At 41.3% G+C, this 27,456-nt stretch overlaps 2 protein-coding genes across 6 annotated transcripts in view; one reads left to right on the forward strand and one right to left on the reverse strand.

Moving 5' to 3' along the window:
* The window catches only part of LOC134211421 (peroxisomal targeting signal 2 receptor), a 358,938-nt gene that overhangs the window by 176,082 nt on the left and 155,400 nt on the right, over positions 1 to 27,456 (forward strand). For 3 of the 4 annotated variants that reach the window (XM_062688256.1, XM_062688254.1, XM_062688257.1), the window contains one exon: positions 1,776 to 1,823. The exons of the other annotated variant lie outside the window; for it this stretch is intronic. The gene's annotated coding sequence lies outside the window, so the exon portion shown is untranslated. The remainder of the gene's footprint in view (positions 1 to 1,775; positions 1,824 to 27,456) is intronic. 4 annotated transcript variants of the gene reach the window in all.
* On the reverse strand, positions 292 to 12,179 carry LOC134211423 (putative uncharacterized protein DDB_G0271606). 2 transcript variants are annotated; one of them, XM_062688265.1, is made up of 4 exons: positions 11,714 to 12,179; positions 11,481 to 11,558; positions 10,310 to 10,432; positions 292 to 828 (listed from the first exon to the last, which is right to left on the reverse strand). In XM_062688265.1, the coding sequence occupies exons 1-4, from the start codon at positions 11,987 to 11,989 to the stop codon at positions 508 to 510; spliced, it is 798 nt and encodes a 265-aa protein (XP_062544249.1). In that variant the 5' UTR covers positions 11,990 to 12,179; the 3' UTR covers positions 292 to 507. The 2 variants fall into 2 exon arrangements, with proteins under 2 accessions (XP_062544249.1, XP_062544250.1); XM_062688266.1 differs by lacking the exon at positions 11,481 to 11,558.

The following is a 27,456-nucleotide window of genomic DNA, read 5'->3' on the forward strand; positions in this document are numbered from 1 at the left end:
TTCATTTAATGGGCCACAAAACCCGTGGTGGGTATTTTGTATTCATGTTTTCTATCGCTGACCTACCTCGTAAATCGTGCCAAGCTTGCTGTAGCGAAAATAAACGATACATTTTAATTTCAACTCTCGCCGCACTATGACAACAGAGTGAGGTATTTACAAGTGTCAGAATGAGTTAATTTCTGTTCGGTATTTTCTTTCAATTACTTGAGGGTGAATCATGCATCGTATAATGTGTGCTTTGTCGGCTTTCTTTCATCAACGGTGTTCTGATTCAAACGCTCGCCAAAATAGATTTGATTTTTTTATATAACGATTTTTTGTTCTATCGTAAAATTACATTTAAAACTATTATAATATTATTATAAATTACAGTTTTGAGATGATGAGATACTAAATGATACAGGATTATAGGAAGGATGTTCAAAGGGATTGGGATAATTGAGAGTATGTAGGATAAGTCTTGTTGTATGTCATCAGCCTTTTTGCTCCCGCTTGCCTACTGCCCTACTGGTACTGGGTGTAGTCCGGTCGGGCCTTCTGCGGTTGCTGCTGGAGGCGATGCTGCTGCTGAGGCTGTATCTGCTGCTGGTACTCCGGAATTGGCTTGGGAGTCTTGACGACGATGTCCGTAGGCTGGCGGCTAACCTCGGCCTTGAAGCCTTCCTTCGGGTCGGCAGTGTAGGTGACAGTACGGATGAATCCATCGGAATCGACGACCGAGTAGCTACCCTTGATTACGTTTCCGTCGCGCTGTTCCTTGCGGTTTTGGTAGTTGGTGAACTCGTCGTCCTTGACGTCGAAACCGAACTGGTAGGATGGGTTTGGCTGTGAGGGGTTGCAGTGAAACATTAGTTAAAGTATTGCTTAAGGACATGATGAAGATTTTTATAGTATGATGCTGTCAATGATACCAATAAACGAATATTAAAAAAAAAATCTCCTGACTTCACTCATTTTTTTTCTAAACTATATGGAAGCCAATTCCACAAATGTTACAGTTTACAAAAATTTTCATTTTTTCGAAATTATTTATATCAAGTGAATTATTTATCACACGTATAGTGCAACATATGGCAAACAGAGGATTCAAGCTTTCAAATAATAAGTGTGGAAATGGCAATTGGAACATCGTCCATTTATCAGTGAGTATCATTGAGTCCATAACAATAATCTCATAATGTGATGCAATTCCCCACTTCACATGTAAATAAGGAAGTCGGTAAATTATGATTGAGAACCACTATATGATACATGAACGAAAGTGAGAGCCCTTCAACTGCCGGTAGCAAGCACTAACGATTCCGTTGCTGCGAGAATCGAGCATGGCAATAAATAAGCTTCCCTGCTGGCAGGGGTTAATCGGTTCACCTTTCTTCGCGTGAGGCGCACTGCTTTGATCCCACAATGTAGTGTGTAGCTACATTTATGTGCATTTTGTATTTTATTGTCCACCTGATTTGGCACAATGATGTGGCGATCGGCACTGCTCCAGGCAGAGTGCATTATGTCACAACGGCGCGTGCAAATGATGCCAAACATATCTGTCTTGAATTGGCGCAGTAAAACCGTCTGCATGCTGCACATTGTCAATGCGATGTTGGTTACATAATGAAGCCCCTGTTGGTGTTTAAGTTCAACCATGTGATTAATATTGCTGATTTCCTAGTATAATAGCACCATTAAAATGGTAATCGTAGTGTGAAATAAGTCAATAAAATGCAGTGGAATGCTTCCAGCTGACAGAGTGTTTAATGGATCACTTCTCTTTTCAGGTTCACGTACCAAATGCTGGCCATCCGTCGTCGTCAACCGAAAGAAAGGTAAAGTGTCGCATAAATTATTGAATGGTGTAGGTTTTGTAGCTGCGTGTTTTGTTTGCACAATTCAAAACACGTGTACCTAGGCGAGTGAAAAATGTTCTCTTAGAAAATGCACTAATTTTGCAAAGGCTAAATTATGTGTGCAACGCATTTTGCGTTAATATTTATGGAGTCAATTAAACCATGGTGCGATCACTTCACGCGGCATCATACCCACATAGTCAGTCAGTATAGATTGGACTCGTTAGTGCGGTTTGTGCGTGGCTCTGGGCTTTCAACATGCAACAACTAATTGACTGGGAATGGTTACCAACCAATCCGATTGACAGCTGTGATCTTGGACTTTCTAATTGGTTTGGTACATTCTGTGTCACTCCTGCTTGCTCAATCTCAAATCTCTGCGTGCATCTAGTAGCTATCTAGTTCATTGAAGGGTGGAAAAGCGCTAAAATTATGATGCAATTTCCAGTTAGAAAAAAAATCTAGCTGGAATGGAAATGAAGCTTTGAGCTTTTTTATTATACTCTTGAGGAAGCTTCATCAAGCGTTCCTGTTGGAAATACGTTAGTTCACTGCAATCTCACTCCCAGAAGAGGTCTCATTATTCCTACTAGGGAGTGAGTGCTAGTAGTGGACCCCTTAACGAATCAAATTTATTTCAGTCGCTCCGCTAGAGCGAGCCACTTGACAAATTGTAGTTCTGCTACACTAAATGACAAGTAACAGGTATCAGCATCGTGTTTCGTACATAACATTAACCAAAACATTTATTTTTACTACTAAAGTAAGCATTTTAAAATGATGTAGCTAGCATGCCTATTATGGCCACCCCTGGGTCCATAATACGCAACGTCGAGTTTGTTTATATACGTATTATGGTACCCCCATTTGATTTACATGTTCCATTCTCACATGTTCCTTGTGCCTATAATGGACCCCCCTTGTGTGCTAGTAATGGACCCTTTAGTATATTTACATTTACAAATTAGTTAATATAACTAAATTCCTTCTTCTCTGTCCATAACAAATGTATGGAACTGCTGTCTTGTTACATGAAGCAACTTCACCCGACGGAGGTTTGCAGAAAATAGTCGATTCCAGCGTTTAGTTTGGGATTTTCTTCAGTGGGGTCCATTATACGCACGGGGTTCATTACTAGCACCCACTCCCTAAAATTAAATTCACCCAGGTCTTTTTACGCGGTTTGAATTTATCAATTACTCCATTAACCTGAACTTATCTTTAATTTTTGTGAATTGTTTCATTGACGCTAAAGGTCTTAATCGACTAAAACCAAACCGTGTACAGTGATCCCACATATAAGGGGTCACTTTGTAACAATAATTAGTCACTCCATTTTACATGTTGATCAAATGGAAATGACCCATATTAGTGTGTGACCCATGATACTGAGCGTATGTACATTTTTAATAGTCACAGAAACACCACCCACGCAACTTTCGCTACGAAGCGGTTCAAGAACCAGATCTCAATTTCAATTGTGATATTCCATTACTGTGATAGGGTCCATTACTAATTTAGATAAATATTTGTAATTCTGAAAATTCGAGATGCATTGGGAGTTTACTAATTACAGTGGACCCTCCTAGAAGCCTTATTAGCAAATATTTTCTTAGCTTTCCGAAGATTTTATGCTGTTTTACTTATAGATATTTCCTATGGGTTGATGGATCCTTCTATACTGCCTCATGGAGTCGTATGTGAGCTTAAAGGTGTTTCAAAATTTATTCTAGGCAAACATAACTTCAACATGATTCAATGGCTTCTTGAATCTCTTTTAGTGTCAATTCTGAGGTTTTTGACATCTACTGACAGTGACAATGCAACCGCGTACCGTAGAATGCTCTTTTATTGAAACTTTTTTTGCCAACGTTCATCGGTCTTCTCGAAACGGAGAATGTCGACCTAAACCCAAACATTGTTCCCAGTGCAATGGTATCTAGCCATCGAACAGCTGGCAAGGCATTATCGCCGTCGAACACGCTTGAAACAACAGTCGTCAACCTTCGCTTGGATTCCGGGCACGGTGATGTGCCAGGGAACGTTACTGCGGATATTTTGGCTGTTCTTTAACTAAGATACTAGAGAGGCAAAACCTCTCCGAATCATTTTACAAGCTGCTTGTCGGACAAGCAGAAAAATCCCCCTCCGTAATGTGAGGCTAATAAACCTCTCGAATTTCCATCGATATCGGTTTTTGATAACATCGTCGATGGAGCTCAGCATTCGAGATCCAGATGTAAGGCCACCACGCCCGAATCATAAGTTCCGTGAAATCACAAGAGCAGCCTTAGCCTTCTCGACCCGCACTCCTATGTCGATCTTGGTTCCGTTGCTCGACGATAACTGGTTAAGATATTGAAATTTCGGGCCTTCTAATGGACAATGGTGTAACCCATCGTAAACCCGTGTGCTAGTAGAGCAACATTATCAATTCAGGTGCTCCATAGTAATAGAGGGAATGGTACACGGTCAATCGCACCCATCATGATCTCGTCGATTACTCCAGTGGTTATCCAGATGACGTCGGAAAGAGCTCCGTTATGCAGAGACTCTTGAAGCTTATTGACCTGCTCCAGAATTATACAAAACGTAACAATATGATTCATTTTGGCACGGAATCCAGCCTGCTGCCACCGGAGAGTCGCACCCATCTTTTGTTGAATTTTGCTTCGCTAGTTAGTTACCGGATTGCAGTGAACATACCCTTCTGGGCAGATGGATAACATGGCTTCAGTTTTAAGTATCTCTTCTGACATGCGATCGACCACGGGAGTTCATGAATTTATGGGAATTTATGGTTCGGATATAAAGCTGGTATCTTGCAGAAATGGTGCTTCGGAGTTGACGTGGGTGTTTGTCAGGTATCGACACTTTGGGAAGGTGCTCGAAGTGCTCGAACCAGCTGATCAGTCGGGTTGGTGAGTAACAGACATGTCGTGTCTTTCACTGTGATCCGCGGATTCATCCTTACTCCATCCACGCGTCATGTGATATCGTAGAGCAGGCGAATATTGCCTATAATTGAGACTTTCCCCCTTTGTCGGCTGGAGAGTCCACCCACGTTCGCTTGTTCGGTCTTCAGCAGCGCTTAACTTTCTTCTGTAGAGGCGAATACCGTTGACGGTATTCGCATTTGGCTGCTCTGGTTCTTGCTCGCTCTATCACGGCTTTTGCAGCCTCTTTTCGTTGAGTGTGCAGCTCACCCAATATATTCTCATTAGTTTCGATAAAGGTGTTCTTGATGGTCATCCTCTGCTCTTCTACGCTGGCACCTTCCGGAACAACCACTAGTCGGCGAGTGTTGAATCGTCGTCCGCGTCTCGCCTCCTGCCGCTGAATGCGTGCAAATCTGAACTCACTCGCATATCTGCGGGCTCGAGTAGGACGACGCTAAAAGAAAATAGCTTGGGAATCCAGTATCGTAGAAATGGAAATAGGACAGGCTCTGATCAATGAGGCATCTTTCACGAGCATGTTGGGTTAGGGCTATTATGCCTTCAAAACGTACAAATTTGAGGCACTGTCACAAGCTTTACGAAAGAGTAATGGTGTTCTTATAGAGGAAGAAACGGAGATTATTGAGGTTGTCGTGGACATTATAATTCATCGTCCAGCATCCGGTACGAGACAGAAGGTTGGACAAGTGCCAATCAAGATTTTCGATTTGGAAACAATGGCGACGAAGGTAACAAGAATCTGGAATCGGTCATGAACAACTTTCAAGATGGTGATGTGGCCATCATCGATAAGGCATTTGGAAAAATCAGTCAGCTAGTACGAAGTTTCACCAGAGCTAGAGACTATATCAGACACGATTCGTCCAGTGCCCTTAAGAATAGCTGCAGAAAAGCAAGGATATGCTACATATTGTAATGCTCCATTAAATCGATCTAATCAATAGCAGGACGCGTGAACTTTTGACTCTAATTGCTAGTGACATTTGAGAGATCTAACAAGAGGTTCATGATCAGACCAGCAGCAAAGCTATGGAGTGCCGCGAGGAAGGCAACGCAGAATCAATTCCGAAGTACTATTTAGTAATGAAGCTCATATTATTTGGACATAGAATGCTTCTCATTCATGAATAATGGTTTGAAAAGCGACATATCTGCATTCGCTGCCATGGCCACCAAACGAAGAATAGCTTGAATCTGTGGCACAAATGAATGAAGCCTTTACGGCATTGATTTGCTATATAGAATTATTATTTTTCGGTTCGGACAGTATTGGAAGAAATAAATAAATAGAATCGTATTCACGGCGAAGAAGAGAACTGTCAGATCAACTATGATAGTTCTGGAACGAATCGAAAAAGATACAAGTCTCAAGTACGTCGATCTCGAACGTTTGTTTAGTAAGCAAAAAGCAACAGGTGGAAGAAATTACTAGGGTGGACAATATAGGGGAACTGCTCCTTGAATTCATACCATGTACCCAAATCAATACCATACGAAAACAAAGAATTGGTGCCTGTCGTAAGACGAGTTTATACAATCCCATTGAATTCCACCACTTAATTGTATCTTGACAGATACGTATTTCGACCTCAACAGTAAGGCCGTCTTCAGTGTCTCGTACTCGACTCGACTTAGTCGAGATACAATTAAGTGTTGGAATTCAATGGGATTGTATAAACTCGTCTTATGACAGGTGAAAACATTCCACTAAAAAGCTCAAAATAATTTTCTTATCAAAGAATTGGTGCGCAAATTGTTTTATTTCTCATTTTTGTGATTTTTTTCGGCAGTGAGCACGCCAGATAACAACAAAACACGACACAAATTGAGCCTAAATCTCCTGTTTAGCGAATGTTATTGATATAGGAGCATGTTATTAATAATGGAACCGATACCCTATATTCATTATTCTTGGGCAAGATGCTATCCATGTTCAAAAGAGTTTCAAGACGAATAGCATTCACTGCTACAAACCACCACGTGGCGGTCAAATTTTCAAAATTATCAAAGTAGTTTTTATGCTGCAGGTAAGTTTTTCTTAGGCGACTATCTGGCACTTATTTTTGGTTGCGACAAAAAATAAGTGGATGAGAAATTTTTTTTATGCACGGTACAATACAAAAATGAACAAAAATTGGCGACCCGCACTGACGAAGCTACCAATGCAGCATCAATCATGAGCCAGCAGACGAAATTTGACAGCTCTCCCGAGAAAAGCTTGAGAGCAAAATGATAACTCGTTTTGATGTTGTGAATTCGCCGAATTTGTATAGCAAAATGTATAGCAGAAAAATTTTACTGTAACATCAAATCGAAAACTATTCCTGCTTTCGATGAGAGCAAATCGAAAACTAAATTTGATATTGGTTCCGATAACAAAATAAGTACACAGTTTGATGTCAGATCATGCAATTTAGAAATCTACAACAAAATGAGATCAAAATATGTAATCAATCATGATGATTCATATTTGAAAACAAATCATGATTTCAATTTGATGTCAAAATCAAAATGTGTTTTCTATATGTTCTCATTATGTTTTCAGACTTTGCTCGGGTTATCAGTCGAACTCTAACCGTGATGGCAAAAACAGTGAAGCAACTACGTTCAGAAGTGTGCGTGTTCAAAGAACGGCACCCCGTTGCGTCGAAAACGGACATCGTGCCGCACTTTGTGGACACCAGATAGGGCCGTTTCGGCATCTAAAACATCTTGGCACTTGGCATTTCATCATGTTCCCGGAACCGTTTTTACGGAAATAGCCATTGGTCGGCATATTAGTTCTAGTTTTTGGAGAAATCATAAAACATGATGGCAGTAAACGTCACATAAAATGACAGGCAGTGGAAAAATGCATCTTGAACATACCTCCGGAAAACCCGGAACATCTCCGGTGATCAAGGACCAATCTAAGTTTTTGGGAGGACAGTATACTAGAAGAGTGTCCGCTTCTAATGGTCCTGATTTTATCAAAATCGGTTTATTGTTCGCAAAGTTATGATGATTTGAATTTTGACATAATTTTACCTATCTCAACCTTTTTGTCTAACCCCTGTAGGCAGCTCCCACAGAGAAGTGATAATTCTCGCTTTTTTGTCGCTCATTTTGTGTTGGGGACCGCACAGCTGTGCAGAACAAACTTAAATGCATCATCAGAACCAGTGCTCCCCGCGTGTGGAGCCTTTTGAAAGAAAATTTATTATGAGGTGTAGCCTCCCGAATCAGTTCTACATCATGACAGCTTGCAAAAAAAGTCTCTCGCTGTATGCTACCAGGGTTTGCAGAAATCTCTCTCAACAGATAATGAACAACGATAAAAGAGAGGCAGAAACTGTTCCGAATCATAACAAGCCCTGATAACAAATTTATCAAACTTGTATACAAGTGCGAAAAAACAGAATCGGATAGGCAGCCCCCACAGAATTTTTTTTTTTAGCTTTGTTTTCGCTCATTTCGTGTTGGTTACTGCACAGCTGTGTAGAACATGTTGAAACGCTTCATCAGAGCCAGTGACCCCGCATTTGGAGCTTTCTAAAAAAAATTATCATGGAATATAGCATCCTGAATCAGTTCTCTATCATGACAGCTTGTCTCTCGCGGTAAGCTACATATCGTATATGTATACAGAGATGATAATTGAGAGACTTGTTCATTCTCTTTAAGATTCAATACCTGTATGCTACATATCGTATAGGTATACAGAGATGATAAGTGAGAGACTTTTACATTCTCTTTTGGATTCAATCCCTGGTTAGGCAAAACCCTTCGAAAAAAAAATAACGTCGTCGTTGAGTTTTCATGCAAAATGGTTATGTTTGAGGACCAACATCTCAATTTCTAGCGATTCGATTAAGGACATTTTGGGCCTGTAATGACCTAAATTATCATTAAACTATTTTTATTTGAATGCATGTTTACTGAAACGGCACGTTTTAGTTGGAAATAATTATAAAGCTGCTCCACTTGTACGCAGCTCCAAAAAAAAAAAAAAATTTCTAACTAAAACGTGCCTTTTCAGTAAACACGCATACATAACAATCGTTAAACGATAATTCAGGTCATTACAGTCTGGGAGGCCAAATATGTCCTTAATCGAATCGCTAGAAATCGAGATTTAGATCCTCAAACATGACCATTTTGTATGATCAAACAGCGATGGTGTTATAATTATTTCCGATAAAGAACTTCATATCAACGTTCGTATGCCAATCCCAATCTTCTGGCTCTAAAGTAAAAGCTTCCAATATGGATGTTTCACAATTGTCGAACTAATCTTAGCCGCTTATTATACACTACGTTATTTAGCTCATCAATTTTACGAGTTACCGAGCAACGATAGCCACATTGACCATAGATGCTCTTCCGGAAAGACAGCAGTATTTTGAACGAACGCAAAACTAGATACGGTCGTCGATGGACAGCCAATTGAAAAATGTTTTCTAAACTCATGACGGTTCGTGAATGAACTTACATAAAAAAAATCCTATTTTGACATTCATTCCAAGCCCAAAAAAAGCGTCAATTTTATAGGTCTTATTAATGTTGCGTAATTTGTGTACAAATTTGCATAAACTGTTACGCACAATTACCCCACATTATTGCCTTAATTCTGTTCCCATACTGAAACCAATTTATTTTTTGAATCTCGATGTTTTCCTCATTCCTTTCCACGCTTTATGTACGGTGTCTGCGATGCGATGTGGCTTTACCATGCCATGCATCATACATCGGTCATACCTCAATATATCTAAAGCTTGACCACGGTCAGTAACGCAAATAAGATACGGCTTGGAACGATGAGACCAATCTTATTATTATCCAATCTGAGGTAATTTGTTGTTGTTCATTGTTCAATTGTTGCTCATTTTATGCATTCCTGCGCAAATCCAATACATACGGCAATTAATGAATATTGATCTTCATAGCAAATTTGTACTCACAGAGAAATTTGACACCATTTTCTTCTTGAAAAAGTTTACCCTATATTGTCGAATTTTGATTGGAAAGTTAGAAGAAGTAACTTAAAAACTGCTATGATAAAATATAACTAATTCAAGTCGCCATAACCTCTCATTGGAAACAAGTTTAGCAGCGTCAATTAAGCAACAAATCGAGCAATGTCGGATTGGATTGATTACCTTAGTAAGACGTATCCCATCCATTCGTGAAATTGAGATGGTTGCAACTTTTGCGAGGGTCAACGTACAAGTCTAACCAACCGAGCCGGCCGTACTTGGATCGCCTTAAGATGATCGCCACCGTAACTAGTCGTTGTACATGAAGGTAGGTACATGAACGTAATAGTCAACCACTGGTCTCAATGGCTCTCGACTGGTTGGCAATTCGCAACTCTGGTTCGGAAAGCAGATGATTGAGTAGCAGGCGGCTGGCCGCTTTGCAGACTTAATTGAATGATTTTCAAACTGATCCGTGCAGTAAAGTTGGTATGCGGACGGAAGAGAGTTTCCGTGTCCATCGCTGGTATTATGCATGCAGTTTACTTACGTCATAATCCTCTTCGTCTTCGAGGCCTTTCTGGCCGCCTCCCTGGTACTGTTGAGCTGGACGGGGCTTGGAAACCTTCAGCTGCTTGGGTTGAGTGTACTGCTGCTCCTGGACGTACTGGATCTGTTCGGGGGGAGGAGATGTTGCAGGAGAGAATGAAATGATTAAAGTTGGGAATGTATTGGCGGCAAAGTTTGATGCGTGGTAGCGAATAAGCAAAAAGGTTTCGGGTATTGTGTGACATAGAGTGATGTAGAGGACATAAACCGTTCTGCGGTCTTCCTTCCCGAAAAAATATATCATTAAAATATGAGCTGTTACAAGTTTGACTGTTATTTCAAAGAAATAGGTAGAACAAAAAGGCACAATAATAGATTAGAGAATTTGTCTGATAGATACTAATAAATCAATAGACGCATGGAGAATTTTGCGAAAAATTATGGTAAAAATGTGAATAATATGTATTGCTAAAACCTTAATAGCTCATGTTGTTGTTTGAAGTTTAGTTTAAGTTTAAAGTTCACGTCGGTGATGAAGCTTGTCATAACTTTCAAAATTTGTAGAAAAAAAATGCGTCCTTGATGGTTGAAGAATTGTCTGATTTTGACATTACAAATGGGAAGGTCTGGTTTAATAAGTATGAAGAAGCATAATCTAATGCTGAGATTTCATAAACTTTTTTGTAGGCGTCTTGATGTGCAAAATTTTTCAATCAAAAGTTACATAAATTGTTCATCAAACGTTGTTAGCGATTTCTTGGATGAAAAATATTCATTCCTTTTATTGCTGGTGGCATCGAAATTGTGTGAAAAAATATTATAGAAATAACGAGCAACATGTGCCACCTAAGCAATTATGATATTTTTGTTGCTCAGCTGCGTTGAAATTCGCTTGACTGCTTATTGCTCACAATCGCACAGACTGTTGAATTTATTTATAAGTCAATGTCCACGTTTAGTTTGTTAATTGCCAATTGTTTCATGTGTCGTTCACGTTCATGTAACCATTAACTGCTGTGAGTGGGTGTGGCAAGTGTCATAATCCCGGCATCGGGAATTAGTGCAATCTTTCGTTTTTGTGAGATGTGCGTGTTTTTATCCATGTATTATCAAGCGTTAGCAAAAGCAAAGCACTTTTCTTCCTCCACTACACATTTCGGTTTGACACTCACTTGCTGTGGCTGATATTGGGCCTGATACTGAGGCTGATATTGCCTAGCCTGTTGTGGCTGCTGGTACTGCCTTTGAATCTGTAGGAAATCATAACATTATGACTAAATTATATCACACACACTGTATGTAAACATTTCTTCACAACCCCAGGGCATATGTTCGTTGCGTGATCCTTTCAGTTCATATCATCACTATTAAGTTGCCTTCAGTCACATTAATCACTTGTCCTCACCTGATCCTGGACATTGTCCCGCAGACGGAGCTGCTGGGCCTGCTGCTGCTGTTGCTGCTGCTGGTGGATGTACTGTGGAACGTGTTGCTGTTCTTGGGCTCCCTGTTCGTAGATTGGCGTTGCATCGGCACGAGCCTGGGGTCCATCACCCTGGGCACCGGCCTGCGCCGCAATCTGTTGGTAATACTGACGCAGGTAGGCAGGATCTATGGCTTGCTGTGGGAAGGCGGTCGCGAGTCCTGCGCACAGGACCGATATTAGCACTATCGCACGCATTTTTGCGGTATATGTAGCGGGATCTAAACTAATATGCTTCGATTTGTCACACGTACTCCCCACAAGTCACACACTATCACTGCCCGTTATAGAGTCCTTTCGTGATTGGGAAACACCAAATCAGTTCACACGATCGCGTTGCCTATTGCAGCTGCTCAACCACACACAGTGAGATTCACAGTGAGCTACGGCTGGAATGGACAATTCGATTTATATACTACCCGGGAGGAGTTGTTGCATTTTGGCTCGTCTCTGGTGGGGCTCGAAAAGTGGCTCTGCGAAAATTTTACTCAATTCGATGCTCTGCCTCCCTGTTGGTTATCTTTGCGTCGTCGCTGCTGGCTCGTTGCAGTTCGAGCTCGGCGGGTCGATCGTCAAAGCTCGCACACGTTGCTGGGTTTCCCTTTCCCATAAATCAGGGCGAAGCCATACTCTCCGGGTGGCTATTGAGTGCTGTATTCTGCTCGACGCGCGGTCGGCACTTCGCAAAAGCGTGTGTGATCAGCTCGATCGTTATTCGCTTTTCTCAGTTCATTCTTATGGAACTTCTGGATCAGTTCATATTTTGCTGGAACAAAGGACGATCGTCATGTTAATTTTCAACAATTCTTAGTAAACAATTTTATGTTATACGAGTCTGAAGGTTTATATGCATGTTTGATATGGGTTTAGGAATTCGTCCTCTATGCGATCCATGCCACATAGAACCGATTCGGATTACATCGTTACCGGAATTCCGGATTTGCTAGACCATGTCTCAAAAATGCATAATTTGATGTTTTAGAAACCAAATGATGATTTCTTGTATTCTGAGTTACCAGTTTCGTAGAAAATTCGAAGATTATGACTTCACAACGTATTAGGAAGGCCTGATCATTTGGTGTCGGAATGACATTCCGAAATAGGTTCCCGTGGGTTCTAGAGTGGCCACAAACACATTTAGAAGAAACCCTGACATTATAGATATCACAATTTTTGGAATTGTTTCGGAAGCATGTTTTCCAAGTAAGAAGTTGAGAGCGTAGGACGGAAGCCTCCCTTCAAAGGGCTCGGAATTATTTTTTCAAGAGGATTGGCCATATTGCCCGTACCCGAAGTACCCGAGAGGGGGTACCTCAGTTAATGCAAAAATTCGAAGGGGTACCTCCCAAGAAAAAGGTTGAGAACCGCTGATATAGAAGATAGATAGAAAAGATAGATAGATAGATAAGATTATTTTTTACCACATTTATATGAATTTTGGCATTTAAATCGAGTTCTTTACATTGATATTATTACTAATTTTTTAACATTCATTGAACATTTCAAAATTTCTTCGAAAATTAGTGCAGAAACTGCGAATTTGTTTTCCGGTGATTCTTGTGGTGGTTATTAATGAGAAAATTTTTCTAGAAGTTTTCTTGGAACTACTACAAATATACCTCCAAAATGTTCTGCGTAAATTCTTCTTAGAATACCAATGGAAATTCCAAGAATTCCTGCGAAAGATCCCATGAGAATTAATTCCATGACAATCTGCAGATTTTTTTTTATGAATCCCTTACGGGCGTAAAATCAGTCCGTATTCTTTCATTATCGGATTCTCGAACAAATTGATGTTTCGGGAACAGTAGGTTGTTGGCCCAAGGTTCCCTATCCACCGGGATGGGGCTGCCATCTTAGGTATAGCTTCCGGGGAATAGCATTTCATACTCAGCCGCTGGATGCCAGAACAGACGCTGTTGGAGCCGCACCTCCTTGGTGGACAGACGCTCGATCAGTCGGGTCAAATTTGTTTAAAGTCCACCCAACACCAGGACTAGGCTAGTGCGCTTTGAGCGGCACACGGTCGCTTTGATAGGGCCTGCTTGGGGACACATGCAGCTTTTTATAGAAGTTCAACAGAGCCCACTGTCGAACCCCACCACATCCTAGGCAGACCCCACAGTACGCACCCTCTCACTCTAGCTGATGTCAGAAGGACAACAGTGCCCAGGCTGCACTACCAGCTAAGTACGCAACCCTTAGCTGGCGGTCAATATGCGCTCTGATATGCAGAGTAAGCTCAACGACCTTGCCGATCGCTCCTCCTCGGCAGGTTTAGTCATCAACGTCAACAAAACCAAATCGTTGGATGTAAACACGGTGACTCCTTCCAGTTTCACAGTAGCCGGGCAACCAGTGGAGAATGTTGAAAGCTTCCAATATCTTGGTAGCCAAATGGCGTCAGACGGCGGTAACAAGATCGACATAGGTGCACGGATCAAGAAAGCAAGGGCTGCCTTTGCGAGTTTAAGAAATATCTGGAAAAACAGGCAGATAAGTGAACGCACCAAAATACGAATTTTCAACTCTAATGTGAAATCTGTGCTGTTATACGCTAGCGAAACATGGTGTGTATCAGTGGAGAACACTCAACGGCTGCAGGTGTTCATTAACAGATGCCTGCGGTATATAATTCGGGCCTGGTGGCCTCACAACTGGATCTCAAACAACGAGCTCCATCGTAGTTGTCACCAGAGGCCGATAACAACAGAAATTCGGGATCGGAAGTGGGGCTGGGTCGGCCACACTCTACGTAGGGGCGGAAACGAAATCTGTAAGCAAGCATTAGACTGGAACCCAGCGGGACATCGCAGCAGAGGCAGACCCAGAGGCTCATGGCGGAGAAGCCTCAATAAAGAAATAAAAGAAGTCGACCGAAATCTAACCTGGCAACAGGTTAAAGCGATAGCCGGGCATCGCTCAGGATGGAGATCTTTCAAGTCGGCCCTTTGCACCACCGGAGGTGTACAGGATCCATAAGTAAGTAAGTAAGTTACGGGCGTTCTTTCGAAAGCTCAAGATGGAATTTCTGCCGAAGTTTCTCCTGAATTCCGCAAATACTACTACATGATTTCTTGCGGAAAAGTCTCCGGGAGTCCCTTCAAAAATTCGTTCGCAAATACTTGAGTGACTCCGTGAAATGCTTTGATGCATTCCAGCGCAAAACCTTCCGGAAATTTGTTTCTAAACTTCAAGGCGGAATTCCTGCTTATGTTCTTTACAGAAGAACTGGTAGACACCGTTCATGAATTTCTTCGATATTTTTTCCTAATATTTCGCCGGAGATTTCTGGGGAAATACCTTCGGAGTTATCCGAAAATATCGTGAAAATTCCTAACGAAGTTTCTGTGGATTTTTCCCCAGAAATACCTTTGCAGATTCCGATTTGAAACCTTTTGGATTTCTGCAGAAATTCCTTAGAATAATTATGATGATGAATCTTCATCAAATAAAGAAACGTTTGGGTGTTTTTCAATTGTTGTATGATTCCGTGATGAACTTTTCAAAAATGTATTAAAAACCACGTTAATACAGAAATAAAAATTGAATCATTTGTTTGAGACACTGCAAGTCCATTTTACACTATTTGAAGAAAACAAAATAAAACTGTTTTTGAACAAATTTGCACCGAATCTTTCGATTTCTTCGATATAGATCAATAGTCTTTGGCAAAACTCCACCCTGGGGCACTTTCAGTGCAAAAAATGTAAGCACAATTGCTCTTCAAAGTACGTGGACATATGTAGTTTCTCAAACAAACGAAAAAAAAAATTCATACATTCATGAAGAAATTTTTTTTTTTCGTTTTGTTTTGTCAGAATACGTATTTTTGGACGAGGATTCAGAATATATAAATATAAAAAAATATAAAAAATGTTACATATGCAGTTTCTCAAACAAACGGTCCAAATGTTGTTTGATGTTGGCAAACTTATTATTTTATAAATAATGCATAAAATAGTTGTATGGACCTTGATCTGTTTTAGATGAATGCCATGTAAATAATATTTTACTTATTAAATATTGAAGCTATAAGAGAAGAAACTAATTCCTGTCGGCAAAAATTTCGAAAAATGTTGGGATGTATCATAAGTCGATGAACGGTGTAAAAGGGTGAACAATCAGAAACTGATAAATATCTCGGAACTACGACGGATTTGACGAGATAAAAAAATGGGTGTCGATGATCCTCAATAGACATGTTTTACATGCGACGGTGTGTGACGGCGAAGAATGAACCATGAGCTCGCCCAACTCGACGGCGAACCCAGTATCCAGAAGGTAGCTAAAGCCGGAAGGGTACGATGGGCAGGACATGTTGCAAGAGTGCCGGACAGCAACCCTGCAAAGATGGTGTTCGCTTCCAATCCGGCAGGTACGAGTCGGCGTGGAGCGCAGCGAGCGAGATGGGCAGACCAGGTGCAGAACGACTTGGCGAGCGTGGGGCGTATCCGAGGATGGAGAGATGCGGCCTCGAACCGTGTATTGTGGCGTCAAATTGTTGATTCAGTGTTATCTGTTTAGATGTAAACTAAATAAATGAAAAAAAAATGAATACATGCGTCATATTCGCAGATTCAAATAAAAAAAACAAGCGGCATCCATATCTTATAACACTCGTTTGACGTATGATTTTCAATAAGGGTCTGAAAATATCCTAACATTCTTGTGAGCATATAATTTGAAAGTGAATTTTATCCTCAACAACATTTTGCTACCGAAAATATACCCCATGTAGAATTTGGACATATCTAAAACTGAATTTAAATCATAGAAAATTCTTAGATCCAGCATTTTATTTATAAAATTTTCATCTAAAACTTAATCTGCTCAAACTCGGTTACGAAAACCGTGGAATCCGCGTAGTCGTAACAACCCTAAGTATGCAATCTATCTCTAGTCCACATTTGAATATCTTTTTGTATATGTTTGTGGAAAGCAGTTAACTTTTCTAATTATGAAGAACCACAAGTAGCTCAACATAATTATGTTATCAATTGAGGTAGTTCAATCAAAGGTAATTGCCTATTTCCGGGGATTAAACCACCCGACTTGGACGTTAATTTACAATGTTATGAAAACTCATATGTGAATATGTACGTTATGTGGAAGATATTGATTTGGAAAATGTATTGGAGGTAACCACTTTCCCTTCGATGGGACTCGAACCCATGACCCTACAGTACGCTAGACTGGTGCTTTAACCAACTAAGCTACGAAGGACCTCCGTCGGCCTTCGCAACCTAGCGGCTACTGAACGAGCTCGAGATTCCCAAATTGGACGCATAGTCAAATCACTCGCAATCCATTTCTCAAGCCAATACTTCCACATGTGTATTGTACACGTCCACATTAGAGGAGCGTGAGTATTTAGAATGTCTGGCGGCTATACACATTCTTCATCAGCAACGGTACTGATCAAGTGAGGTTGTGTAAGCTATTTGCCAGTCGGTCGTCAAGCTCAGACCCGACCGCATTGCGTAGGCAAGAGCACGCAACTCAAGTTCAGTTCAATCAAAGGTAATTGCCTATTTCCGGGGATTAAACCACCCGACTTGGACGTTAATTTACAATGTTATGAAAACTCATATGTGAATATGTACGTTATGTGGAAGATATTGATTTGGAAAATGTATTGGAGGTAACCACTTTCCCTTCGATCGGACTCGAACCCATGACCCTACAGTACGCTAGACTGGTGCTTTAACCAACTAAGCTACGAAGGACCTCCGTCGGCCTTCGCAACCTAGCGGCTACTGAACGAGCTCGAGATTCCCAAATTGGACGCATAGTCAAATCACTCGCAATCCATTTCTCAAGCCAATACTTCCACATGTGTATTGTACACGTCCACATTAGAGGAGCGTGAGTATTTAGAATGTCTGGCGGCTATACACATTCTTCATCAGCAACGGTACCCGACACCAACATCCGGCTTCTGGCAACGTTCTTCTCGTCTGTCACTCTCTGACACTCCACATCGAACCAACCCGTCCTGGGTCGCCTCTGTGCAGTGCCTACCACTTCTCGTGCTGTTGTGCTCACCGCTCCATGGATCGACTGGACAACTCGTTGATGTTGTCGCTAACGTTGATTGCACTTATCCGTTCGTCGAGCTTCTGGCGGTACTCAGCCGATACTCCTTCCGCCGACAATCGCTGGATATTGTAACGCATCGTTCGCTGTGATCTTTCGTTTTATACAGTTGACAACCGTGATCGAATTTTACTGACAACGAGGTAGTGATCATAGTCAATGTTCGGACCTCTGAATGTCCGCACATCGATAACATCCGAGAAATGGCGCCCATCCACCAGAACATGGTCTATCTGGTTGCAAGTTTCACCATTTGGGTGTCTCCAGGTGTGCTTTCGGATGTTCTTTCGTGCAAAGTAGGTGCTACTGATGGCCATCCCTCTGGCAGCAGCAAAATTTACTAGCCGTAGGCCGTTGTCATTGGTAGCGGTACCGATTATGGGACGGAAAAAGTCCTCTCTACCGACCTGAGCGTTGGCGTCTCCGATAACAATTTTCACGTCATGCTTTGGGCACTCTCCATAGGCTTTATCAAGACATTCATAAAACGTGTCCTTCACGTCGTCGGATTTATCGTTTGTCGGTGCGTAAGCGTTGATTAGGCTGTAATTGAAGAATTTGCCCCGTATCCTCAACACACAGATTCGTTCGCTAATGGGTTTCCACCGCATCACTCGCTTCATCTGCTTGCCCATCACTACGAAACCAACTCCATGCTCTGCTTTTTCACCGCCGCTGTGATAGATGTTATACTTGAATGCAGTGTTGGTCGTTGGTCGGCTCGGAATTCACGTTCTCCGGATCTAGGCAATCGGACTTCTTGAATAGCAGCCACGTTCACTCCAACCTTCTGCAGTTCACGAGCCAGAAGGCTCACTCGTCCAGGTTCATTTAGGGTCCTGACATTCCAGGTACCGAGTTTCCAATCATAGTCCTTATTTCGTTGCCAGGTCGGTTGCCAAAAATAACGTTCTCTTATTCTTCTATCTCCATTTTTCGTGGTATTTTAGAGGCTTCAGTAAGCTACCTTACCGGGGTCGCGTTACCTACATCGCGATGATGGGGCTGCCACCTTAGGTATAGCTGACGCGATACAGCATTTCGTTAATCAGCCGCTGGGTACCAGGCAGACGCTGTTTGAGCCGCACCTCCTGGTGAACAGACGCTCGAGGCATACCTTCTCACTCTAGCTGATGTCAGAAGGACAACAGTGCCCAGGCTGCACTACCAGCTAAGTACACAACCCTTAGCTGGCGGTCTTTTGTCATCGGACGACCCGTGGAAGCGTGAGATAGGGACTTGTGGGGACCAGAGCTCTGTTGGGTGCTCCTTCCTTGATGTCAACCCACCATTTTGCAGCCCAGCTTAATAAATGAAGTGAACTTAATTCCTCAATTCCAATATACCTTAATTCCTTATTTCTCTTAGTCCATTTTTTTAATTACTTAATTATTAGATTACTTAATTTATTAATTCCTCAATTTTTCAACCCGTAATTCCTTAATCCGTTAATACCTTACTTCCATACTCCCTAATTTCTTAGATTCTCAGTTTCTTGAAAAATCCATATTTTTTTATACTTCATTTCTTAATTTCTTATGTTAATCTGATTAAATAAAGCCCGGTGCTCCATAAGTCTCTCAGAGTAAAATATACAGGTTACGTATTCCCTGATGAATTTTCAGTGTGTGCTTTCGTCTGACGAAAAAGACATTTACAAAATTCAATCACCCTTTTATTAGTTGCATACCATAAATTAATATTACATCGCCTTTCAAATGATTCAAAATATGAGTGCATAAACTTTGAATCTGAATGAAACCCAAAATGAATAACCAAAAATCCCATTTTGTTTTTCATTTCGAACCTGAACCACTTTTTTGCAGTGTTTATAGGAGCTTCAGATCGAGGGGGTGTGGATGTTAAAATACATGTTCTAATTGCCATTTCAATTAGTTTTCCCTTTCCCAAACTCCAATCGTGGGATCGCAGCCAATTTTGTCTCAAGGCTGAACTGATTTGAGAGTTGTTAAAGGCTTGTTCGATTAGGGTTGGTTGATTGAGACTCGAAATGGAAAAAAATAGTAGATACAACGAGTCAGTCTTTTTGGTTTTGAGATATATGATATGACATGTTGCGGTACATAGGTTTCGTAAACGGAGTCACCACCACAGGTTGCCGGTCAGCATGGTAGCAGTACAACGTGTTTGAGCGACAGTAGATCGTGTGATGTATCGGTTTATACAAGCCAGCTAAATATTCATCTACTTCAACCGGACATTCTAAATTATGCTTGAGGGTGTTTTCTGTGACATACGGTGGTGGAGCGATTTTAAGTTATAATAAATACTCAGGAATTGTCCTAGCCACTAGGCAAATAACTGTTGACAGCACGTCAAAGGCATTCACTGCATCTTTGTGTAATCTGATTCTTTGTGGTGCGTTATGTGGTTATAAACAAGAAGCTGTTTTTAACATATATGTGATGGAACATCGATCGGCCTATGATTTATATTGCACTTCTTGGTTGTTAAATGTGGCGTAAATTAACCACAATCTTGATTGACATTCATTTAACTTACAGTTCATAAAGATTTCATCACATATCGTATTCAATTTGTTGACCTATGCCAACATGTGAAATATCTTCGTCATCTTTGCATTTTGGCTCACACTGACACCCAAAACAACTCAATTTATCAACTGCGTTTTAAATATAAAGCGGTCACTTCTTTCTCCAGGCTAACCGACTTGTTAGCATAGGTAGCGATCGATTGATTACATAATTGACATTAAAAAAGAACGATCGATTCTTACCCGAGGCTTTCTCACTGCCGAATGGGCTCTGATCCCCGCGAGTCAACCGATCGGCATCCATCAAGCTCCACCCGCCCCGGGTAATCATCGTTGCATCCCACTTATGTTTCTCGCATAATCATAATCATAAAAGACCAAGTCAGTCAACCGTGCATGACACCGCCGCTGTGCTTCAGACAAGATATCGCGAAATGGTTTCGGTCTTTTTTGTAAAAGTATGTTAACCCTTTTGCCATGTACAATAGTTTCTACATTGGCTGCTAGTTCATTATTGGGCGGCTGGAAACCGTCAGGCGTGTAGAAATTCATGTCTGTTAATTGGGTTCGATTTACATACTCATGAATGCATCCGAATATATGGCATTCTGGTGCATGTCTGTTTTAATGTGTCTATTTCAGTCAGTCTACCATATAATTATTGAGTAGTTTATTTGCAGTTCTATTCTCACAGTCATACTTGGTTTCATGTCACAATAGAAAAAAAAACTTCCAAAAAATTTACTGCCTCCCATGGTTTGAACCGCATTACAATCTGTGTCTAGCAACTATGGTTGAAGTAGTTGTGAAGGTATGTTTAGTGTTTACCCAAGTTATGGTTAATGGTGATGGAAATTTTTACATCGTTTTTTGCATGTGTCAAAACTTAGGATTTATTGAAACCAGGTGATATTGAAATATTTGAAATAGTGGTGGACCAAGAAATTGATAAAATTCATCCGCATAAAAAACAGAGTGTACTTCTGTATGGCCACGCGTCTTGCCAGCGGAATCAAATTTTTAAACTATTTTCTTCTATTTTCCGACTCTTGAGTGTTTCAATTAAGTTTAAAAAAAAATATAAGAGTTCAAACTTTTCCAACTAAATATCATGATGTAGTTATTTTTATCACCTGATTTTTATGTTCAGTACTTAGAAGATGTCTCCATTCTGGTTGGCCACATAGTTGAATATCGCTTATCAAACAGTATACTTAGAGTCTGCACATGATTCCACTTGCTCTCTTAATAAACCTTAAAATATTTGATGTATTATTTGACTTCTAATGATAATATTATTCTGAATGAAATTTTGGAATTTACAAGATAAAAACAACATGATTCCAAAAGAATTTTGGAATGGAAAGACCTTCTTTGCTATAATTCAAGCATTTGAACAATACTCAAAAATTTGAAAAAAAAAATACAGATCTCTTGAAAATATTGATCTAGTGGCACTAACATTCGTTTTAGGTGACGACAGCTTCCCTTTTCCAGTGTTCTCGTTTCGAGTACCAGGCAGACAACGGAGTTACATAATACTTGCTAGCGGTCGCTTTAAGACTCACACACTGAAATCCTTTCACTCCCGGTCGGTCGGCCAAACTTGAATTAATCATTTCGGCTGGCAGTTCTCCTCCAGTGCAGTGCAGCAGCGGCGACAAACAGCGCACTGCGGTGGTGGCATCGACTCCAAAGAAGAACATCACGAAAGCATACCGGCGACCGAGGACCGTGGTCGATTTCGTGCCCGTGAGGACCGCCAGATAACGTGATCTAACTAAGTGTGGCACCGCAGTGGTGTGTTCGTTAAATTGTTGCCAGCGGACAACCAACCGGTCGCATGGTCCGCAAGAAAAGGCTTTCCCAGTCTGATGACGGTAGGTCGTTATCCGGAGATACGTAGCCACACGTATGTAGGTCCCGCACGCACCGAATCGAATGCAGGTCAACCACTTTTGATCAGCTGACAACGCACCCCCTTCTGGTGTGGGAAAACTGAAACTTGTTTCGCAGACAGATTTCAGCACCAGCAGCGGTTCTTGATCGATTTCTCAATTCGATAGTGTCGTAGTGAGATTAAGAAAAAAAAGTCGTAACAAGATCAGGGCACAGGGGTTCGTTTATTTGGTTTCGTTCAATACTTGAGTGGAATTCGAACTATGGGGTGTAATAATTTATTTAGAATTACGAATTTTTGTCAAACTTCCATGCCGTTTGATCCTATGGAACAGTTCCGGATTTTTAGATAAACATTTTAAAAAATATTACAAAAGCATGTTAGATTATATTTGTGTTTTATATTTAGGCATACTTAACTGTTTCGTTTCGTTTATTCTAGATTAAATAAGTATCAAAAGGCACAATGCTCTCAGCTTCAAACGAAGTCTAAAAACATTCAATAATGGAGTTGTAGCTCATCATTTGTGTTTTATTATTGAGTCTTCTAATTATTCCGTTGCGTCAGGCATTTGGATCAATCCTAACAGATCAAAACTTGTTTGAACATAATTGCAATAATGTACTTGCGCGTTAATGAACCTCAACTAGTTCATATTTCGTAACAAAAGAAGTCACCAAATGGTAAAACATGCTCATTTTTACAATGGGCTTCGGTTCAACATGTTCTTCATTTGTTTCGGCGAAAGCGACTTATTATTTGTGCTTTTCATTTTTACATCGAAGCGAAATGCATGTACCCGCTCTGTACGTCGAAAAGGTTTGTGTTCTTTTTTGTGGTTCGCCGCCCGGACTGAACTGACATCCGAATGTAGGTGAACCGAGATGACATAATAAACTGTACACCGACAATGCTCGTATAAAATAATGGGTTACAACATTTTTTCGATAAACACACGCAAACTTGTGCGAAATAAATTGGCTCAACTACATATGATTTGAAGTTAAGTTGCTGGGTATGCATCGAGACTGTTATTGATTAGTGGCATGCATAAGATGTCTTGTCGGCTTTTAGTGTTTATAATGTGAAGCCTGACTCATATACCGACGAGTGAAAGAGCCAATAACAATAACCACGTTCCATACAAAATCTTAGATGCAATATAGGGTAAAGTGCCCAATAGTGGACCCCCAACCAATAGTGGACCCTCCAGCCATTTTTGCATTATTGCAGCACAATGTAAACATTTTGCTATGGTATTCCATCGGGAGAACCTACCTTACAGTCCTATGATTTGATTACATGCATTGGAAATGCTATAGAAAGTAAAAATAGATGATTTTTCAGAATTAAGAAAAATAAACACGAGGGCGTCAATTATAGGAATATTTTGGCGGATTCATAAAAGGGAAGAAGAACGTCCCGAAACGGAACATAAAAATCAAATGAAGTGTCGACTATAGGGAAGCAATTTCCTATTATGGACCCCCAGGGGTTCTACTATAGGGCGAATTCAAACAGACTTTAAAATGTTAATTTCAACGAATAACGTCGTGTATTTGAGTGTTTTATGTATGTATGTATGTATGTTAGATTTCGAGACGAGCTCGGTGGTCTAGTGGCTACCGCTTCTGCCTTATAAGCAGGAGGTCGTGGGTTCAATTCCAGGCTCGTCCCTTTCCTACTTTGTATTTCTATCTTAGTTCTTTCTGTGTTTCACGTTATACCAAAACGATTCCTACTGTTATAACCTTCCACACAATCCCAAAACCTCCCGTGTCACCTATGAGAGGCCGTAGAGTTCTCTGCATGTTTCTTAAGTAGGTGTCCAACAAACCATCCTTCCCCTTCCTCAGCATTCGCAAGGACGTGGCCAGGACAGATCTCGACTATTGGAGAGTACATTACTTCCATCTAAGAGTTAGTGATTAGTCCCAAATCAATATCTGTGGTAACGGATAAAAGTGATGCTACTCTCATACAATAGTCTTGGCTTGTACCACCTACGAATTTGTGCGAACTGCTAAATGCTAATGCTAATGTATGTATGTTAGATTTCGGTCGACTTCTTTTATTTTTTATTGAGGCTTCACCGCCATGAGCTTCTAGGTCTGCCTCTGCTGCGATGTCCCGCTAGGTTCCATTCCAGTCTAATGCTTGTTTACAGATTTCGTTTCCGCCCCTACGTAGAATATGGCCGACCCAGCCCCAATTTCGATCCCTAATTTCTGTTGCTATCGGTCTCTGTTGATAACGACGGTGGAGCGCGTTGTTTGAGATCCAGTTGTGAGGCCACGAAGATGAGCGCTCAGCAAAGTCTTTGAGCTTACATTGCATATCAAAGCGCCCGTTAAGCGAGTAGGGCAACGTCATCAGCCAATTCGAAGTCGTTTAGGTGCTCCATGGTTATAGGCTGCCATTGGTTCACGGTTCAGCCCGCGGATTGGTTCACGGTCAATCGCACCTACCAGAATCTCGTCGATTACGATGAAGAACAGTAACGGTATGTGTCGCATCTTCAATCGCTGCTCCTCCGCATTTGATTTTCACCTTTCACGGGGTGTTCTTCGGAAACGGTTTTCTACACTCCTCTCAGCTTCAAACAGTATCACACATTAGCATAGGCCATTAGGATATATTATATAATATTAAGTAATTTAAGTCAAACAATGTATCATTTGGAATTATTGTATTTCTGTTGATATGAAAAGATGAGGAGGTTTTGCACCCATTTGAGAAAGATCCCATGGTTCTACTCAAATGGGCTTTTCCCTGCTCCAAATAAACAAATAAACAAAATAAACAAATAAACAAATAAACGGTGATGTAATACATCATTGCCTCACACCAGCTACGACCCGGATAGGGACTCTACACGAAAAGAGCTCGTACTGTGCCTCGATGAGGCCGATGATTTTCTCAGAAACCCCCTTGCGTCTAGGCGCGCCCCACATATTCTCGTGATTGAGACGGTCGAAAGCTTTTTCGTAGTCAATGAATACCAAGTAAAGAGACTCTTGGAATTCGTTGACCTGCTCCAGAATGTTACGGAGCGTGGGAATATGGTCCACACAGAATCTTCCGGCACGGAATCCGGCCTGCTGCTACCGGAGAGTCCAGTGATCTTCTCCTGAATCCGGGCTAGGATAATTTTGCATAGAACTTTGAGAACGGTACACAGCAACATAATGCCTCGCCAGTTATCGCATACAGTCAGGTCACCCTTTTTGGGCACCTTCAATAAGATACCTAGCATTCAGATGATCGGGAAAGTTGCGGTGTCCCAGATATTACGAAATAAACGATGCAGTAGTTGAGTGGATGTCATGGGGTCAGCTTTGAGCATCTCGGCTGATATGCGATCGACCCCTGGGGCTTTATTTGATTTCATGCTTTGGATGGCTGTGCTGGATGGAGCTTCAGTATTGACGCGTGTTATACGTCGGATCCTAGGCAGATCATGCCGAGTTGGTGGTGGCCTGGCTGGCACTTGAAAAAGTTATTCGAAGTGCTCGAACCAGCGTTTCAGCTGGTCAGTTGGGTCGGTCGATAATTGATCATTCGCGCCTTTCACAGGCATCGTTGCATTCATCTTCGCCCCGCCCCTCTTCTACAACTCTGCCTAATGGTTCGTTGTTTGAATTCCACTAGTAATGGAGCTATAACTATAGTTTCAGTAGCTTAGACTGAATGATAACAAAATTCCAATAATTTAGTTTAAGTTACTGCAACTAGCGCTAAAACTCCTTTATTAGTTGAATTCTAGAAACGAACTGTTAGACAGAGTTGTAGAAAAACCTTCGCACTAGAAGTCCACCATACAACACATTTTGAGATTCAGCTTTTGGAACGAGTTATTGACAAACTACTAAATGATCTAACGCAAATTACTAAATGATCCTTGCCCTGGGCTAGGGTTAAAACGTTCCATGTTCCTATTCATGTCCGTTGCGCTAAGAGTCGTTGCCGTAAAATCAGTTCGTATTCTTTCATTATCGGATTCTCGAACAAATTGTTGTTTCGGGAACAATAGATTGTTGGCCCAAGGTTCCCTATCTACCGGGATGGTATAGCTTCCGTGGAATAGCATTTCATACTCAACCGCTGGATGCCAGAACAGACGCTGTTGGAGCCGCATCTCCTAGGTGAACAGACGCTCGATCAGTCGGGTCAAATTTGTCCCACCAAACACCAGGACTAGGCTAGTGTGCTTTGAGTGGCACACGGTCGCTTTGATAGGGCCTGCTTGCGGACACATGCAGCTTTTATAGAAGTTCAACAGAGCCCACTGTCAAACCCCACCACATCCTAGGTTTTAATCAGGTATCCCCGTCTATCGTAACACTCCTTCCCAGGCGGTCCTGTCGCGCACGGTTCCACCCACAAGCATGTACTTTGTCTTTGACGCATTCACCACCAGTCCAACTTTTGTTGCTTCACGTTTCAGGAAGGTGTACAATTCTGCCATCTTTCCAAATGTTCGACCTAGAATGTCCATGTCATCCGCGAAACAAATGAATTGACTGGATCTGTTGAAATTCGTACCCCGGCTGTTACACCCGGCTCTCCGCATGAAACCTTCTAGCGCAATGTTGAACAACAGGCACGAGAGTTCATCACCTCGTCTTAGACTTAGGCTTGAAACATGCCACGTATCGATATTACAATTGTTGAATTACCATAGTTAACGCATAGTAGGTCAAATTCGGTGAAATTTTGAATGGTTGTTACGTCAACTATGAGATCATGGGTAGTGGTATTCACGGCATTTTTAAAGGATTTGGCGTACAGTAAAGATTTGGTCCGTTTTCAAGCAACCGTCAACGAAGCCGGCTTGATAACTTCCCACGAACTCAACTAATGGTGACAGACGACGGAAGATGATCTGGGATATTATTTTGTTGGCGGCATTAAGGATGGTGATCGCTCGAAAGTTCTCACACACCAGCTTGTCGCCTTTCTTGTAGATGGAGCATATAACCCCTTCCTTCCACTCCTCCGGTAGCTGTTCAGTATCCCAGATTCTGACTATCAATTTGTAAAGGTATGCGATAACACATTTTTTCTTGACGAGACGAAACGAAACGAAATTAGAAACGCTTTTGTTGGTTCGAATCGAAACGAAACGAAATTAAGATTTACTTCCAAAAC

Source organism: Armigeres subalbatus, chromosome 2, assembly GCF_024139115.2.
Source record: "Armigeres subalbatus isolate Guangzhou_Male chromosome 2, GZ_Asu_2, whole genome shotgun sequence".
Taxonomy (NCBI): domain Eukaryota; kingdom Metazoa; phylum Arthropoda; class Insecta; order Diptera; family Culicidae; genus Armigeres; species Armigeres subalbatus.